The sequence below is a fragment of the Centroberyx affinis genome, unplaced genomic scaffold, assembly GCF_046629955.1.
Source record: "Centroberyx affinis isolate AG114_WGS23_722 - 3 ecotype Tasmania unplaced genomic scaffold, CSIRO-AGI_Caff_v1 ptg002252l_1, whole genome shotgun sequence".
NCBI lineage: Eukaryota > Metazoa > Chordata > Actinopteri > Beryciformes > Berycidae > Centroberyx > Centroberyx affinis.
In genome coordinates, this window is record NW_027280543.1 from 12,179 (window position 1) to 30,000 (window position 17,822).

Here is a 17,822-nt window from a genome sequence, read left to right on the forward strand (position 1 = left end):
TTCTCATCTCATCAAATGGGGGTCCATGGCCCTAATGTGGACTACATTAGGGGTCCTTGATATGAAAAAGGTTGAGAACCACTGCTCTAAGATATACATGGGATGATGAGGTAATGAGGTTTTCAAGTCTCCAGTGCTGTTGTTTTTTTACTTCCGGGGGCTAAATTTTGTTGCTAAGCAATGTTAGCCAAAACTCAGCTTTACTTGCTGCAATTGTATTTGTTGCCTGGCAACATGAAGCTTACAGAGCGTGCTACCAGGAGGCAATGGGAGCAACTGATGCCTCAGTGATATAACTCCTTTAGATAGAGCGCTCTGTATAAAAACAGCAAAAACATTTACAAGTCAAATTGGGCTTTATGTCATTATATCATTAGTTCTGATTATTCAATTTATCCATTATCCAATTTCTCCCATGTCCCAAGCTCCTTTTATTGCATCAAGGTGGCATCGGAAACGGGAGAGGCTAGAATTCGGAGCATGTGTGAAAGAAAGAAAAGAAGAAGAAGGAAAGAAAGAAAGAAAGGTCAATCGATAGAAAAAGGGGAGAGAAAGAGAGCAAAATGGAGGCAATGCCGAGAGCGGAAAAAAGAAAAGAACTTGAGAGAGAATAACAGAGAGACACACACAGAGAGACAGAGAGAGAGAGAGAGGAAGATAGAGTAGAGATTATGGTATAATGATAAGGCAGGAACAACAAAACATATTGACATTTTGCATCCAGTGCTGGAAGGATGCCCTTTTCCCCGCGGAGAGCCAAAACAAGCCGGCGACTGCGGTGAGTGCAGCATCGCAGGCTCGCCCACGGCACGCCAGATCCTGGCTGACTCCTCTCACCCTCTGTTCTCTGACTGCAGCCTCTCACCACCGCCATGGAGGTACCGCAAAAAAAAAAAAAAAAACCCCACCGCCGAAGACTTAAACACGAGCAAAAACCACTCCTGAACAGCGCTTCGCCGGCTGCCACGGGAAAACAGCGTCCCACTGTACTAAATTCCCCCGAGCGATGAAAAGAGACCATCTTTCATCATCTCGAAACGGGGGGTTGACAAGTGATGTTTCACGTCTTTTTCATCTAAGCGCTTTGACTCTCTTTAACTGTTGACGGATCTTCTCGCAACGATTCCCTTCGGGGGGGGGGGGGGGGGCGACGGGAGCTTTTGTTTTGCCAAAGACGAGCTCGTTCAAATCAGATCCAGCCATATGTTCTGATTAGTTTATACTAGATTCGATTAGATACGATTACATTTACACTAGATTATGTGAAGATTAGGTTTGAGGGACGCGGGGCTTGGAAAAAAACAGACTCAAGAACACGGGTGTTCTTGACGCTAGGGTAAATCCAGCCAAAACAGGATTACATTTCTAGTCACATCACATTAGAAACTTTAACTTACATTGGTTAGCCTGACAAAGATAAAAGCAAGAGTTCAGACTCTTGTGGTGACAGGACCCAGGTTTATTTCAAGAGGATAGGGGCTCATTTACATGGCTCATAACTCTTAGCACTCCAATGAAGAGACTCTTTTTGGATGCCAAGACTCAAATGAGTTCTCAAAGTAATCCGCCGGTTCAGTTCAGCAGCTCTTGGTTTTGTCTCTTCATGAGATCCTTGGTTTCTTTGGTCACTCCCTTAGGAAGAGAGAAGCTCATGTAAACCGACCTGTCAAAGATCATAGGAAACAAGCGAACACTTACTCTTGCATGGATTTCGTCAACAATGAACCGATAAATTAATGTCCGGGTCGATGGGCCTTTGCCGCGTGATTGAAGCCCTCCGAGAACAGACAGTACGAGTCGATTTGAGCTATCGGATGTGTGATGGTCAAACCTCACTGTCTAAAGACTCGACTTCCTGATGTGTTAACACTCTGATATGTGCAGAACAGCATGTATGTTCAGTATGTATGTTCCCCCTAGTGTTGGGCTTGAGCCTCTTCTGTTTCAGCACTCTCCCTCATTACTGTCTCTCCAGCCTCTTTCTGTATTTATAATGTGTTACACAGTAACTCTTCACTCCAGCTAGGAACTAATTGATGTGCGGTTAATTATGTTTGGAGTGTCGGCAGCCGGCAGTGAGTGTGTGTGAGTGTGTGTGTGTGTGTGTGTGTGTGTGTGTGTGTTTGCTGGCAGTCTGGCTCCATTAGGACAGAACAGACAAGTCTATCATACTGCCGCTGCTTCATCGTCTTCCTCCGCAAACAACACAGCTTTCTGTTGACTCTTCTCTCTCACTCTCCTTCCCTTTCTCGCTTCCCTCTCTCTACCGCTATGTCATGCTCTCTCTCTTTATTTCCCCCCTTTCTTCGTCTCTCTCTCTGTATCTGTATCTCTCGTGCTTTCAGCCTCTCTCTTCTCTCTTCTTCCCTCCATCTCTTTCGCCTGTCTCCTCTCTCGTCTTCCGTATTTCTCAAAATGCCATTACATACCTGTTTTTTTTTTTATTCTTTACGTTACATCTGCCCTTTCCCTCGCTTTCACCTCCCCCTCCTCCTCCTCACCCTTCGTTCCCTCCCTCCACCCCCCCACCCTGAATCTCTTTCTACTCTTCCCCTTTCTCCACCTCTCTGGCGTTGCATTAATGACTGTAACATTTGAGACATAGATTTCCTGTCAGGCCTCTCTAAGTGCTGCTTGAGACACACACACACACACGCATACACACACACACACACACACACTCGTAGACTGCTGTGTGCTGGCAGACGTCGCCAGAGGCTACTTCAGGTCAAACTGGGGAAGAGGACGGAGGTATTGAAAAGAGAATGAGCCAGAAATGGAGATGAAAAGAGAAGAAGAAAGTGAGTGTGATATAAAAAAAAAAAAAGTAATGGAGCACAAGGGAAAACTGGAGATTCAGGTAGGTCATGTGGAGGGGAATTGAAGGAGGATGGAATACCTAAAAGAGGGATGGGAAAAGACAGAGGCAATATCTATAAGTGTGTGTGTTTAGGTGTGTGTGTGTGTGTGTGTGTGTGTGTGACATGTGTATATGCCTCTGTATGTGTCACAGTGTATGTGTGTCTCTGTGTATTTATGTGTATGTGTGTCTATATGAGTGCAGCTTGCCGTGTTTCTCATGCATCTGTGCTTGTGTGTGTCTTTGTATTTGTATATGTGTGTGTGTGTGTGTGTGTGTGTGTGTGTGTGTTCTTGTGGCCCTATACTTATGAGGACCAAATGTCCTTACAAGGATCGAGAGATGAAGAAAATGTGAGACAATATGTGGAAGAATGTGAGGAAATTTTGGCCTGTCTTCACTTCTTTAAAGGACTATTTTAGGGTTAGGGTTAGGGTTATGGATTGAATGTGTGTGTGTGTGTGTGTGTGTGTGTGTGTGTGTGTGTGTTATTGTGTTTCTATACTCTATACTACAAGGATAGAGAGATGAAAAAAATGTGAGACAATATGTGGAAAAATGTGAGGATATTTTTCCTGTCTTCACTTCTTTAAAGCAGTGGTTCTCAATGTGGGGTCCTGGGACCACCTGGGGTCCTTGAGGAGGTTCCAGGGGGTCCCCAGCAAATTGATGAATTGTTAAAATTCACCATTATGAATGTAGAAGAATAGCTATTTTGATCATAGTTTCACTGTTATCTCTCTACCTACAATACAGATAGTCATGGAATTCTGGACAAAATCATAATATATTCACAGATTTGGGTCCAAGAGGCAAAATCTCATCAAATGGGGGTCCGTGAATCTAATGTGGACTAAATTAGGGGTCCTTGAAATAAAAAAGGTTGAGAATCACTACTTTAAAGGACTATTTTAAGTTTAAGGTTAGCGTTAGAGATTGAATATAGTCAATGGAGGAAACGTGTGTGTGTGTGTGTGTGTGTGTGTGTGTGTGTCCTTACTGTGCTGTCCCATGAGCTGGTGGAGCTTGCTCAGGGTCTCGGTGTGCTCTGACGCCGGGTGGTTGGGCGGGTGCGGGTCCTGGCTGGGCCCGCAGTGCTGCGAGTGGGGGGGCGGCGTCTTGCTGCTGTAGCTGCACACGAAGGACGGCAGGATGGTGGGGTAGTTCATCCCTCCGTTCAGTCGCCCTAGCAACGCCCCCATCCCCTGGGTGACGGCGGGGGCGTCACCACCACCGCCGTTCCCGCCACTATTCCCATTCCCACTTCCTCCCCGCGCAGGCAGCGTCCTCATCTCCAGCTCCTCCCCTCCTCCTCCTCCTCCTCCTGGTCCGGCTCCTCCTCCGTCCCCGTGCTGGTCGCCGGTCGCCGCGGTGACGGCGGCGTGCTGCCCGCCGTTGCTGAGGCGACAGTGGTGGTGCTGGTGGTGCTGCAGCAGGTTGTGGATGGGCCGCAGCCACGGGGCGCTGGCCGGGCCCGAGCCGCCGCCGCCGCCCCGCCCGAAGCCGTGGCCGTGGCCGTTGCCCCCGCCGCCGCCGTTCCCCCCGCCGCCGCTGCCGTTGGGGTTCACCTTTTTACGCCGTTTACTGGGGGGGGGGACACGGACAGTCAAAATATTATACTGAACAAAAATATAAATCATTTTTTTTTATTTATTTATTTTATTTTATTTTTTATTTTTATTTTTTTTCCTTTTCTTTTTTGTGAGGGTATATTGTCATGTCATCATATTGTCATGTGTTATGTGTATTATTTGCCTGTAATAATAAAAAAAAAAAAAATATATATATATATATATATATATATATATATATATAAATGCAAAACATGTAAAGTTTTTGTCCCGTGTTTCATCAGCTGAAATAAAATATCCCGTCCACAAAAAGATTATTTCTTTCAAATCTTGCGCACAAATTTGTTCACATTTCTGTTCCGGAGCATTCCTCATTCGCAGATAATTTCTTTCAATGGGACGATTTTTCTTAAATGAACTTTAACTGTAACCAAGTAAAAATCTTCGAAATTGTTGGGTTAGGTATGTTGCGTTTATATTTTTGTTCAATATACATTAAATCAAAGGTTTATGTAAACTTGTGCTCTTTTTTGTCTGTGTGTTTGTGTATGAATACGCCTCCAGAGAAGCGGTTCTCAACATTTTGTGGTGTCACAGCATTATTCCGGGAGACACAGAATTACCAAGGCACACTGAATTATTAAATGCTCAGAACAAAGCATGCTTTAGTTGCCCCGAATGACTCGTAAAGTGTCGTATAGAGACACGAGAGCACCGGCAAACGCGACGAACTGCCGGGCAAAGACGAGATTAATTTAACCTGGGGAGAAAGTGTGATTATAATTTCAATAACATGAATTTTTACTGACTTAGACTTTTTGACACGGGTCTTCGTAATATCTCGGAGGAAATCTAAAGGGCTTGGCTGAGCTCAGTCTGTTTGAGGTTCTTAAGACTTCCTGACCTAAAAAAAGATTTTGAGTCCCAAGCTAACTTTTTTAAACCCTCCATTTATCCAGACAAAGTTTGCTGTATCTTTTCAGTCTTTTTTTAGTGATGCAACCACAGTTTTCTACTGTTGGCTAAACACAACTATAACTCACAGTAGCCATCTAGATGAGTAGCTGCAGGGGCACACGCTCATACCTAGGAGCCTAGCCCATGGGCACTTTGATAATGACTGTTGAGGGTAAACAAGGAATTCACTTTCTCTACTTCGATTCTCCCAACCAATCCGGGAATTTCAATCGGAGACCTTTCAGTGACGAGGCGACCTTTTGACCTCTTGTCTAATCTCTAGGCTACGGCATAAAAAACATTTATAGCCACTCGCTCCACAAGAAATAAACCCATGATCCATTTCGAATCCCTAAGCAGAGTTTAAAGGAAAGATCCACTCTTACACTGTTAGATATCATTAAGTTGTGTTTTTATTTTGTGATCAGGGCTTTGCATTTCAGACGCTACTGACAGATCCACAGAGATGCAAGATGTGTTGCATTGCATTATGGTTCATCTGAGCTACTGTCGGTGGAGAAATTGTCATCTCTGCCTCCTTCTATGATGGATTTCTCCCTGTATGATTGTTGAACTCTTTGACTCTGACGGACTGACACCAAAACCTGACATTTCCCGTTGAAATATCTCAACATAACGTCTACTTTTGGCCAGATATCCACAGGGAATAAGAAAAACACCCCCGCCAAACAGCAAAAATCCTCCCAGAAACTACATCCGAAATCATGTTTTTAACAGCATTCCAAGTGCTTTAGGGTGGACATCCCATCCCATCCCATATCTCACCTGTGCCAGCCGGAGTATATCCTCTGCACCCGGCGGGTCAGCTTGCGGTAGAGGTGGCTGACGTAGCGCAGCATCTCCTCGTAGCAGGAGCCCGGCTCGCTGTAGCTGGCCAGCGTGGAGTCGTTGGACATGTAGCGGGCGCGCTGCTCCCGCATCAGGGCGTTCTCCCGCTGCTTGGTCTCCGAGAACTGGGTGGCGATGACCACCAGGCACAGGTTGATCATGAAGAAAGAGCCCACCTGGTGTGAGGGGGGGAGGGGGGGTACAGAGCGGTTATTTAGAGCACAAACTGGGCTCCAGGGGAAACCGCGTCGGGTCCTCGGAGTCCCCGGGCAAACATGAGCATCTGGGATCATTTCAATATTTTTGCATTCACTTGTGGTTCACTTTTGGATTGGAAACCCCGGATTTAGAGAGCGGTCGGCAGGAAAAAGGAGAGAAAGCGGGAAGGGGAAAAGGTAAAAGGCCTAAGCTCCAGTTCATGCTAAAGTTCCTTTTATTTTCCTTTCCTTGGAATTTGCTTCGGTAAAGTCGAAAAAATTGCACTGACATTACTGGGACAGTGCCTAGCAAAACTTCAGCGCAATGGTGAATGTCAACACCACAGACAGAGACAAGGCGAGGTGAAAGTGGTTAGAGAGAGATGGGAGGAAGAGAGGGAAGAGGCAGGAAATGGGAAGAAAATGGGCAGAAGATGGTGAAAAGGACAGAAAGAGAGGGAGGGTAGAACGAAGGAGAAATGGAGATAATGGGAAGGCGGAAAGCGGAGAAAGGCGTGGGGTGATGACGTTGGAACAAAGCGATCGCATATAGAAACACCCTCTGACTCAGTGCTGACTCATAGACAATCAGCACAACACAATATACTGTATCTCCATGTTTATTGGAAAAACTTTGGGTTTTCCGCTTTCAAAATGAACTTTAGATTCGATTAAACCGGGGGAGACTCAGGGGGGGCCACGGCTCTTTAGAGAATCCAAATTATTGTTGGTCTCTAGAAACGATGCCGCAGTACCCGAGAGTCTCTTGGCCAGATCCTACGATGTGCTAAAAACCGCTGGCACCTTTTGTAAGGATACCAGAGCGGCCGGTGTTAACGGTCGTCCCACAGACCTGCTCCATAAAAGCACCGTTACAGTCACAAGGAGTTGGTGTTAAAATAGAAAATCCACTTCTGTCAATTGCGTAGCTGCTCCTCCGTCAATATTACCTTTAAAGGAGAACTCGCGAGCGCTAAATTTATCCTCGAAGGTGTAAAAAAAAACAAAAAAAAAAAAACGGTGTCAAGCAAAGTATTACTATGCCTTATGCATTATTGAGATGCAGAGAGCTGGGGCCAGGCATTGGGATGATAGAACAGACTGTGTTCATATCGTTATTTAGAGCAGTGATTCTCAACCTTTTTCATATCGAGGACCCCTAATTTAGTCCACATTAGACCCCATTTGATGAGATTTTGTCTCTTGGACCCAAATCTGAGAATATTTTTATTATTAGATATGATTTTGTCCAGAATTCCAAGACTATCTGTATTGTAGGTAGAGAGATAACAGTGAAACTATGATCAAAACAGTCATTCTTCTACATTCTCTAATTGTGTTAACTTCTTGTAATGAAATGATGCTTAAGTTTAACAATTCATCAGTTTGCTGGGGACCCCCTGGAACCCCCTCAAGGACCCCTGGTGGTCCCCGGACCCCACGTTGAGAACCACTGATTTAGGATATGAAATGTAAACGTTTCAGAAACGGTGGCCTCGACTCGAAGTTACAGATATATCCGTAACATCGTGTCATGTCTGCGCTGGAATGCCTATTTAACATGTCTCTCTCTCTTCCTCTCATCCCTCTCTCTCTCTCTCATCTTTCTGTATCCATCACTCCTTTCTTCGCTCACGCCTTCTTCCATGCTCTCCCTCCCTCTTTCTCTGTATCTCCTCTCTCTCACCCTCTCTCCCTCTCTCTCTCTCCCTCGCTCCGAGTGCATAATAAGCACGTCTACATCAAACGACAGGCAGGGAGGAAAGTAGGTCATACAGCAGAGTAAAATATAGCCGAGGCTGAGCTTTTTCAAAATCTAACCCCCCTCAACAACTGTATGATAAGAGTGAAATCGTGTACGATAACAAGAAAGTCTGTGGCGTTCAATGGAAGCGGGTTGTGCTTGAAGCAGAGTTTAGCAGTGAACTTCAAATATGGGTTGTATAAAGCAGGACTGTAATGCGAGTATAATACCACAAAAATATATTTCAGGAGCAATGCATTGCTGTTTGTAAGCATTTGAACCAGAATGCTGCAGACTGTGTAGAGCTGTATGAACAGGAGCAGGACTGAAGGAATGTCGGATACTAGCAGACCAGGCACTGAAGTTATTTATCCATATATATACAATACAGCAAAAACCCCTTAAAGTCACAATAAAGTGGCATTTTGAGAGCATCTTGCTTCCTCAATGTGATGTATTTCCTGTTGAAACAGGATGTTGGGGCGGGACATAATGCAGGGATGAAGTGTAAACCAATGGGAGATCAGTTAGGGCAGTGATTCTCAACCTTTTTCATATCAAGGACCCTATTTAATACACATTAGGGCCTCAGACCCCCATTAGATGAGATTTTGTCTCTCAGACCCAAATCTGAGAATATTTTTATTGCTAGAAATGATTTTGTCCAGAATTCCATGACTATCTGTATTGTAGGTAGAGAGATAACAGAGAAACTATGATCAAAACAGTCATTCTTCTATATTCTCTAATTGTGTTAACTTCTTGTAAATTAAATAATGCTGAAGTCTAACAATTCATCAATTTGCTGGGGACCCCCTGGAACCCCCTCAAGGACCCCTGGTGGTCCCCGGACCCCATGTTGAGAACCACTGAGTTAGGGAGAGACGGGCAATTACATTTGATGGGAGGGGGTTGTTCAAAATTCTGTGATTGTTTTATTGGTTGGAATTTTTATGTTTTCCAGGAAGTAAAACTAATGAGATTTCGATATAAAAATACAATAGAATAACTTTTTTGTCCTTTTATTTTGGCCTAAATTGTGAAATAGTTATATGGTATGATAGTTAGAATGAGCTAAAAAGTCAGTGTGAATTTAATGGTGCTATGTTGTCCACCACAGTGTCTAGTTAAGTTAACCACTTTACTGGCCACAGTCAAAATTTACCAGAATTAGTGAATTTGATGAGTTTGTTTTTGAAGCTTATTACAGTTGTTCAACAAGACAAAGATGGCTAAAAAACTAAATAAAGAGGATACTTACTATAATGAGCAGTATAAAATATATAAAATTGTAGAAGGAGTGAGCATCCATGACATAGTACATAATGTCTACCCATCCTTCCAGTGTGATGACCTGAGGGGAGAGAGAGAGAGAGAGAGAGAGAGAGAGAGAGAGAGAGAGAGAGAGAAAAATACATTATTGTATAATGAATAGGCAGTTAGCAAAACAATTACACGCCTTGCTAGCTCTGCCCATTGGCTATTCTTAAACATAAACATTGGAGACACACACACACATACACACACACACACACACACACACACGCACACACACACACACACACACACACACACACACACACACAGCAGTCAGACATACATTCCCAATTCTCTTTTCTGTGCTTATCTGTAGAGAGAAGGCCTGTGGTGTCTCTCTATCCCTTTATCCGTGTGTGTGTGTGTGTGTGTGTGTGTGTGTGCGTGCCGGGGGACTGACGCAGCTCTTTCATGTAGCTGCTATGCTAATGAGCGGCTGAGATGCTGAGACCTGAAAGCGGCGGCTCAGCTCAGCCAAGCCGATAATACACTCACACCTCAGCGAGCATTACACATCGCCGCATAAACTGCTAGTGTGTACGCACACGCACACACACATACACACACATAGAAGCAAACACATGCATTTGCGTAAATAAACATACACAAATGTTCCAACACACATGCAAACAGGCATGTGAATGCACACACATGCTTGTACGCATGAAGAACCGTACACAAACACACCAATGCACACCACCGACACACACACACGCACACTCCACACACACACACACACACACACGCATACACACACCCAGCAGCAACTAATCCTCTCTCTATTGAAATGCGCTCCATGCACCAGATTAACACAGGAGCCAAGGATCCTCATCTCAGAGCTGAAATACACCTGTAGAAAAAAACTCACTGTGGCTCCGCTTGATGCCAGAAGAAGAAGAAGAGACAGGGAACAGACAGGCTAGAGAAAAACATACAAACAGTCTGCCAGGCAGCCATCCAACCAGCCATAGATCCAGTCAACCAGACTAACAGCCAGACAAACAGTCGGCGAAACAGCCAGAACAACCAACCGACCATCTAGAACGGACAGGCCCCGCAAATCCAATTGTTTTTCCATATAAGTCAGATATTTTTTCTAAAGTCTGAACGGCAAAAAAAGCACAGAATTCGATCTTTTCACCTCAGATTTAAACCACATTAGGTGCTTTGAAATGCGATTCAAATCTCATCTCTGAAAATGCAACTCAGTCTAACCACTCAGATTTCGGATTTCAAGTGTTTTCTCTCCATATTTGCTAGTCACACGTTGTGCCAAGAGCAACGAATGAGGAAGAGAGCCAAGAGGTGTCACATCGTATACCAATCGCTTCGCCTCCTTCCATGAATGCGACTAGCAAACGCCATCAAACCGAAATGCCAAAGTCCTCACGACTATACTGAGACCCGGTGCTGCACGAGGCAGACAAAAGGAGTGGTAAAGCCTTGATCTGTATGCAAAGGTGAAGAGACTGAAAGAGTGAAAGGTGCTGCTGAAGTATTTTACACAACAAAACTAACCTTAGGCTCTGGAGGCATTCTCAGTACACAAGCCAGGTGGGCTTCTTTGCATATAAATACACCAGAAGAGAATGGTTTTTCATGTTAGATTTCAAATTTCTGTGTAATACTTTCTGCATCCCGACACGTGGAACCAACTGCGGCCATTCATCCAGAAAAAGCAACGCCACTGAAAACAGCGAGGCCCGAATAGTTTTCATCCCTGTTAGTTCGTTCGTTTGTTGTCAGCAGGATATCTCGTCTGATCGGATTTCTGTGAAACTCGGTGGCCAGACAGACCTCGAGCCAAGGAACAATTGATTCCATTTTGGTGGTGGTCCAGACCTGGGGCACGTCCGCCATTAGGTAATTCTTATTACTTTTTAGGTAGAATTATGAAACGAAACAGAGATAGAGAAACGATTCCAGATCCTAAAGGTGCGTTTGCAGGGGGGGGGGGGGCGAGAAATCAATTCAACGTCAAATCGAAGAGATTGTACTCTTCAATTTGAGATTAACACCCAAAGAGATTCCCTCGGCAAGTCGGGGGAATTGATTTGCGCTCACGTTTGCCTTCGAGCTATAGCCAGGCAGTAAATCCCATGGGTTTAAATAAGCGATGAAAATACACGCTTTCCCCTTTTTCGAAACGGAGGGGGAAGGAACGTTCGTGCGAGGTGCCGTCCCGCCGCTCTAGAGGGTGTTGTAAATCCTTTTTTGGTTGTCGCTGTTTAAGTCAATGGCATTCGTGCGGAGCCGAGAGGACATACTCAGCTGTCATCGGTTATTTAAGAGAGGAGATGGAGGCGATAACCTGAGCAAATCACCCGGTGACCCCTGGCCACAAACTACCCATCCAGAGATAAGGGGACGACGGGCGAAGCGGCCGATCCTGCGGTTTACCTTAATGACATGGAGAGGACATGCTCGGCTGTCATTGGTTATTCAAGAGAGGAAGGGAATAGAGGTGATAGCCTGAACAAATCACCCGCCGACTCTCTCAAACAACAACGCATTGCTCTTGAACCCTATTGGACAGGCGGGACAGGAGTGTGACCGAGCGCCTGTCTCTACCGGGTCAATAGTTATTAACCTACGGGTTGATAGACAGATCGGCCTGATAACCCGAAGACGCCCCTCCGTTTGTCCTCTGCTCTTTCTCCTCATCCTTTATCTCTCCTCCCTACCTCTTTATCTGTCGCCGCCTTGTCTCTCTCACTTTCACACTCTCTTATTTTTATCCGCTTCATTCCCAAATCTGCTTTTTTTTGTCCCCCCTTATTCTTTTGACAGAGGTCAGTCCACTAACCGGTTCTTACACCGCGGGTCGGAACTTGGGATCGGCGGTCGTCTACATCCTCCTGTCAATCAACTGTCATCACATACCGGATGTATTAAATTAGAGTACGAGTCCATCAGTCAAGAACAAAAGTGATGAACAAGAATCAGGCGGTGGTGGATTCCCAAAAGGAAGCACAAGAAACGAAACAAATGTGACAAAGTGTCCTTCTGTGCTGGATCTAAATACATTTGCAATCAACTTGAGTATATTTTTTGTCCCTGTGTGTGCTTCCATATTTGATTGCCGTGCAGCAGGCTACGTTTTAATTACTAAAAATCAAGATAATTTTAAAAATCAGCAAGGGAATTTCCTCCAGAGAAGGATCTGGGGAAGGATCTCGGAGTATTCGGTGTGTAGGCCCAAATAAGTCCCGGGCCAGGTCGCGCTGGGTCCCCAATTTGACAAGGTAACAGCTTGTTTTCACGCGTCCGCGTCCCGGAGCGGCCCCCGAATTTACTCAATTTCGGAGCCACGGGCTGAAATGTCTTAAAAACCCTTGCACTGAAAATGTATTATTCATATTCTTCATATTTACAGATACTGAGGGAATAAAGCTTTCTACTGTAGACACGGGGATAACAAGCTGGGGAGAAGCACCTCGTCTAACACTCACTGCAGCTCCCTCCGTCTCTCTTTCTCCACACTCTCCAGCTCTCTTTCTCTCATTTAGGATTCTCTCTCGCTCCCTATCCGTCTCTTTCTCTCCTGCTCTCTATTTTCCTTTCTCTTTCTCTCTCAATCACTCTTTCTATATTTTTCTCTTACTGTTTCCATCCAACTGTCAAGCGAATATTACGCAAACATATGAAATGTTGCAAAAAAAAAAAAAAAAACGTGAATTATTTCCATCAGCTGGGTTGAAGTCAATAAATAGGCTTCCTGAATGTCAAAAAAACACATCCGCCAGAGAAATGGAAAGAGTCTTTCAAGAATTGATTAGATTTGAGCAAGTTGTTATTCTTTGGTGTCAGGTAATGTTGGCCATATCTCACCATTTCAATGTCTCGTTCTCTCCCTCCTTCTCTCACTCACTCCCTCTGTGTCTTTCTTTCTCTCTATTTTCCTCTGGTGCAAGGCTTTCATACCTGCAATCTTTTCCTTAAATTTCCTTTGTAAAAGCAAAGCATAGCAAAACAAAAAATATATTACTGTATTCGGAGTGTCCTTTCAAGGGGCATGGCTGTGCATACTAAATCACTGGGAGTGGTGACACACACACACACACACACAATCCAATCATAGCAACAACACATACACTGACAGTCACCCCACACGCACACACACACACACACACACACACACACAGCATTCTAATTCATAAGAAATCTCATCTCATTTTGGGCTCAAAGAGATGCTCACTCTGCCATTAATAATATCTAATATGTAATCTTTGAGACCTCTGAGTGTGAGCTGGGAACACACACACACACACATACACACACACACACACACACACACACACACACACACACACACACTGGAAAGTTGTGGTGTCTAATAGTAAGGTGAGAGGCGCAGAACTGATGTGTAATTCCAATGGAGCGTGCCTAACAGGGATAAGTAAATGTGTTTGTGTGTGTGTGTGTGTGCGCGCATGGGCGTGTGCATGCCCATATGAATTGTGTTGGTGTCTGGGTGAGGGTGTGTCTTATCAATGTTTGTGCTGTTTCTGTCATTTTAAGCTGTGACTGAATTTTGTGAGTGTGTGAGTGTGTGTCTTGTCACTTTTTTGTGTTACTTGGGAGTAATTTGAAGGTATGACTCTGTTCAAGAAAGTCACGCCGCGCGAGTCAAAGCCCATTAGACACAGAGACAGATCTATCAGTGGGACCAGAACAGATCTATTCGCGGGACTGGGCTTATATCAGCACAGCCCAGGCGGTGTTAGAGGAAAGGCTGTGATAGGGAAAAGCCTGTCACGCTCGCCTGGGGAGCCGGGCTCAGCACCGAGGGAAGAGAAAAATACATTTACACAACCAGCGCATGGACAGAGATAGAGGGCTCTCAGGTCACGATACACACCCTTTGGTGGCCATAGTGGAGGTCCTCAAAAGTGTTTTTCTAAACATATGATTTGGCCGTTTCAACAGAGCGGAACAGACAAGGTTCTGGGAACTGATCATTTTGCAACTGATAAAACTGTTTAGACGCTTGTTAGCTAGCTAACCATAGCATCTGGTCAGCTAACCAGCATTGCCTTGTTGTATCTGATTTGCACTCTAAAGTATGTAGTAGAAGCTAGTTTGCTAGTTTGCTCATGTTATAGGATACAGCTAGTGTTTTTAAATACATTTCTTATTGTCAACAAATCCTATGAAACTAACAAAATCAACAATATGTTTGCTCTACTCCCATTACTTTCCGACTTCCCACGTTCCCTTTTTAGCCTTCAAACCGGAAGTCATTGGCTCCAATTGTAAGCTAAAAACCTTTATATACAGCTCATAAAGACATAGTTTCAATTTAAAAAATCACTAACTGTTACCATGAAAAGTCAGGCTATTGTAGTTATTACCAAATCAAATTCAAATGGGAACAAATTCTTCATTACGACGGGGACTATTTTCGCTGCTACGGAACTACTTTCCTGAGATGGAAAACGTGTTTACAGCCGGCTTATTAAGATGTGTGAGGAAAAAGTCGGCCGGCCCGGTGCATCGTGATGATGAAATATGCTGCCAGAGCAACAGCATGGCGCTTTGGCGTGTTTTTAATAGTTTTTTTTATACAATGGAGTTCTATGGCTGCTGGGACATGGCTTTATTGGGCATCGGCTACATGGACGAGACTTGTTAGCAAAACAAATTCATTGCTGATTTTGTTATTTTCATAGGATTTGTTGACGGTAAGAAATGCATTAAAAAACACCAGCCTTGTCTTTTAACACTGACACTAGTTGCTTTGCTCAAATAGCTTGCTAGTTAGCTAGCTAACAATGCCAGAAAACAACAGTTTGTTCAATTTAACCGAGCTGAAGCTTTTTTGCGGAGGAAATGACAAATTGATACTTATGAGAAAAATACCAAACTGTCTCCTAAACAGCAGTGAGTGAGCTCTACGTCCAGAAAAAGCTGGACTCACCAACGATGAGCCACTGAAACTCTTACCTCTCGCTGCCATTTTGGCCTAAGTGCTAATTGCGTAGTGCAGCTTTAAAATCATATATTGTTCTCCAAACACCTTTAGAGCTCCCCATACAGCCTATATTGGCATAATTGGGCATTTCATTAGGTCTAGCCCACCTCCATATTGTTCCAGTACAATAGCTCCTTATGGGCCCTTCTGTTTGTGTGTCTGTGAATGTACATGTGTTTGTAATTGTTTGCGAATGTTCGTGCCCACACCATTCCTCAATTTCAGGGCCCAAGTGATGCCTCTCACTGTTCACTCTCAACACTCTCCTCTCCATATATCCCTCTTCCTTTATCATACAGCATCCAAATCTGCACATATTTATACAATCTTACCTGGAATATGGCGATCCAGGCATAGGCGATATTGTCAAAGTTGACAGCGCCCTTGTGAGGGTTGATGTCCCCGGGGCGGCACACGTTGTAGTACTGGTTCCAGTTCACGCAGCCGTTCCCGCTGGCCCCGCCCACCACAGGGGGTGATCCGAGCAGGGCCGAGCCCCGGGGCGGCGCGGCCAACGTGCACTCGGCCCCGCCCTCGCTGTAGGCGGGCACGTCGTGGCAGCGCAGCATCCCGTTCTCGCGGGGGGCCGAGCAAATGAACGGGCTGTCTTCGCCCTCCTCGGACATGTAGTAAGTACTTATGGACAGGTTGTATATTCTGGATGGAGAAAGAATACGAATAGGTTATAAACCGATCCCAGTTTTACAGGGGAACCATCCTCAGAAGGGATTTATATCTTGGATCATCTCATCCAATCACAATACAGATAGGTCACTGATGTTAGAGTTAACTGAGTTCATACATGAATACAAGCAGGCCATACAAAGTGAGGTTCTACTCAGTCATATTGATTTGTTCTCAATCAGGAACGGTTCAGAGTTTTATAGTCCAGTCACTGTCTGCAAATCCCCCTTAAGGTTTTAAAGTTCTTGTATAGGGAAGAGAAATACAGGGAATATCTTGTATCCCAGCACCCTGACTGCAACTGATAAGAATCCTTTTACTTCCTCAGACGATTACAAAACATCGCTCTGAGCGCTTCTTGTGCTGGGGAAAGTTTTTTATCTCCTTTTATTGCTGCGGTTGTATCATTCACCAATAAACAGGATCAGATGTACTTATCCCTTGTGCTATTTAAGGTGAACGCCTACATAGAAGTCTGGCTTAAGTGTGGTTGATGAGAGTGGATATATCATCGGGGTTATCAGGTGGGCACACATCCAATCACGGATGTTTCTTTCCATTAGGCGCGCAACACCGCCAGCAGGCGCATCAGTAACTACACAGCATCTACTGTACACTATCTACACATTGCATCTGCACTTAATACTTACACTTCTCTACTTCCACAACATCTAAATCAATAATTTCCATCCTCCTGATCAATCTCTACAACAACAGACTAATGGGACGGCTGACCCTGGTGGCTTCAAATGGCGCAGCAGCTCGGAAATCGAACTGCATCAGCAACCGGTAGACTTAGTTCTGTACAACACCTATACCAGGAGCTGAGAACGGTGCATAACTACCCACATCTGCTACCATAGCGATGCCAGCATGAACTCCTATCTCAGTCATGAGATTGATTAATGAGGCGATTCATTTCAGCCGGAGCCCACCGGTTGCTCTTTTGCAGCTGCTTCAGAAGCTGCCTTTGTGGCTCGCTGTAACCCCTGAACATGAATCCTAACCCCACGTTCACTCTGTCACACTGTTGGAAGTCTATTCATTTCCTACAGAGCCGAGCGACCGGGGAAACTCGTCCGGACGGTCAGCGAGCTTGTTGGCTTGTTTATTCCTTGATTCCCTACCAATGTGATTTAGTTTCATGAGCAAGAATTCTGCTTAGCAAGTGCGAAACACATGAAGAAAATACTAATACTAATAATAAGTCAATTACAGCCATTCAAAGCTTCCCGAACGTTTGGATTGATCATTGGGGTCAATGGTAAACACTATAACCTAACCTATAATTTGTGTCTTACATACCTGTACTATAGATACTTAGAACTACGGTACTAAGGTACTTTGACATACCCGGTTTGGGATGACTTTACATCTGACTCGGGACTCAATATTCTCTGCGGGTCCAAGTACTTCAGGTAAGTACTACATGTACACATTATATATAAGTCCAAAATCACCAAACTTATCCTTTAAAAACTTTGTAGCTGTGTGAGACCAATACATAGATGCAATTGGAATCAGAATAGAGTGACCCATTAACCAAGTTGCTCACAGTGTGAACGTGGGGCGGCTACCTGAGTAAACAAGCTGTGGATGTGGATAAATCTAAAGCAATGAATAGAGTCCTCACAGCCAGTCTAGTTTAGACTGTTTATGTGTTGCTAAA

At 44.6% G+C, this 17,822-nt stretch overlaps 1 protein-coding gene across 1 annotated transcript in view; it reads right to left on the reverse strand.

Moving 5' to 3' along the window:
- Positions 1–17,822, reverse strand: part of LOC139655413 (voltage-dependent T-type calcium channel subunit alpha-1H-like) — a gene marked incomplete at its 3' end in the record, with an annotated part of 101,530 nt that overhangs the window by 11,943 nt on the left and 71,765 nt on the right. Inside the window, exons 7-10 of the mRNA XM_071532808.1 lie at positions 15,802–16,126; positions 9,440–9,532; positions 6,175–6,413; positions 3,861–4,444 (exon numbers count right to left, since the gene is read on the reverse strand). Coding sequence (XP_071388909.1) covers positions 3,861–4,444; positions 6,175–6,413; positions 9,440–9,532; positions 15,802–16,126 — 1,241 coding nt within the window. The remainder of the gene's footprint in view (positions 1–3,860; positions 4,445–6,174; positions 6,414–9,439; positions 9,533–15,801; positions 16,127–17,822) is intronic.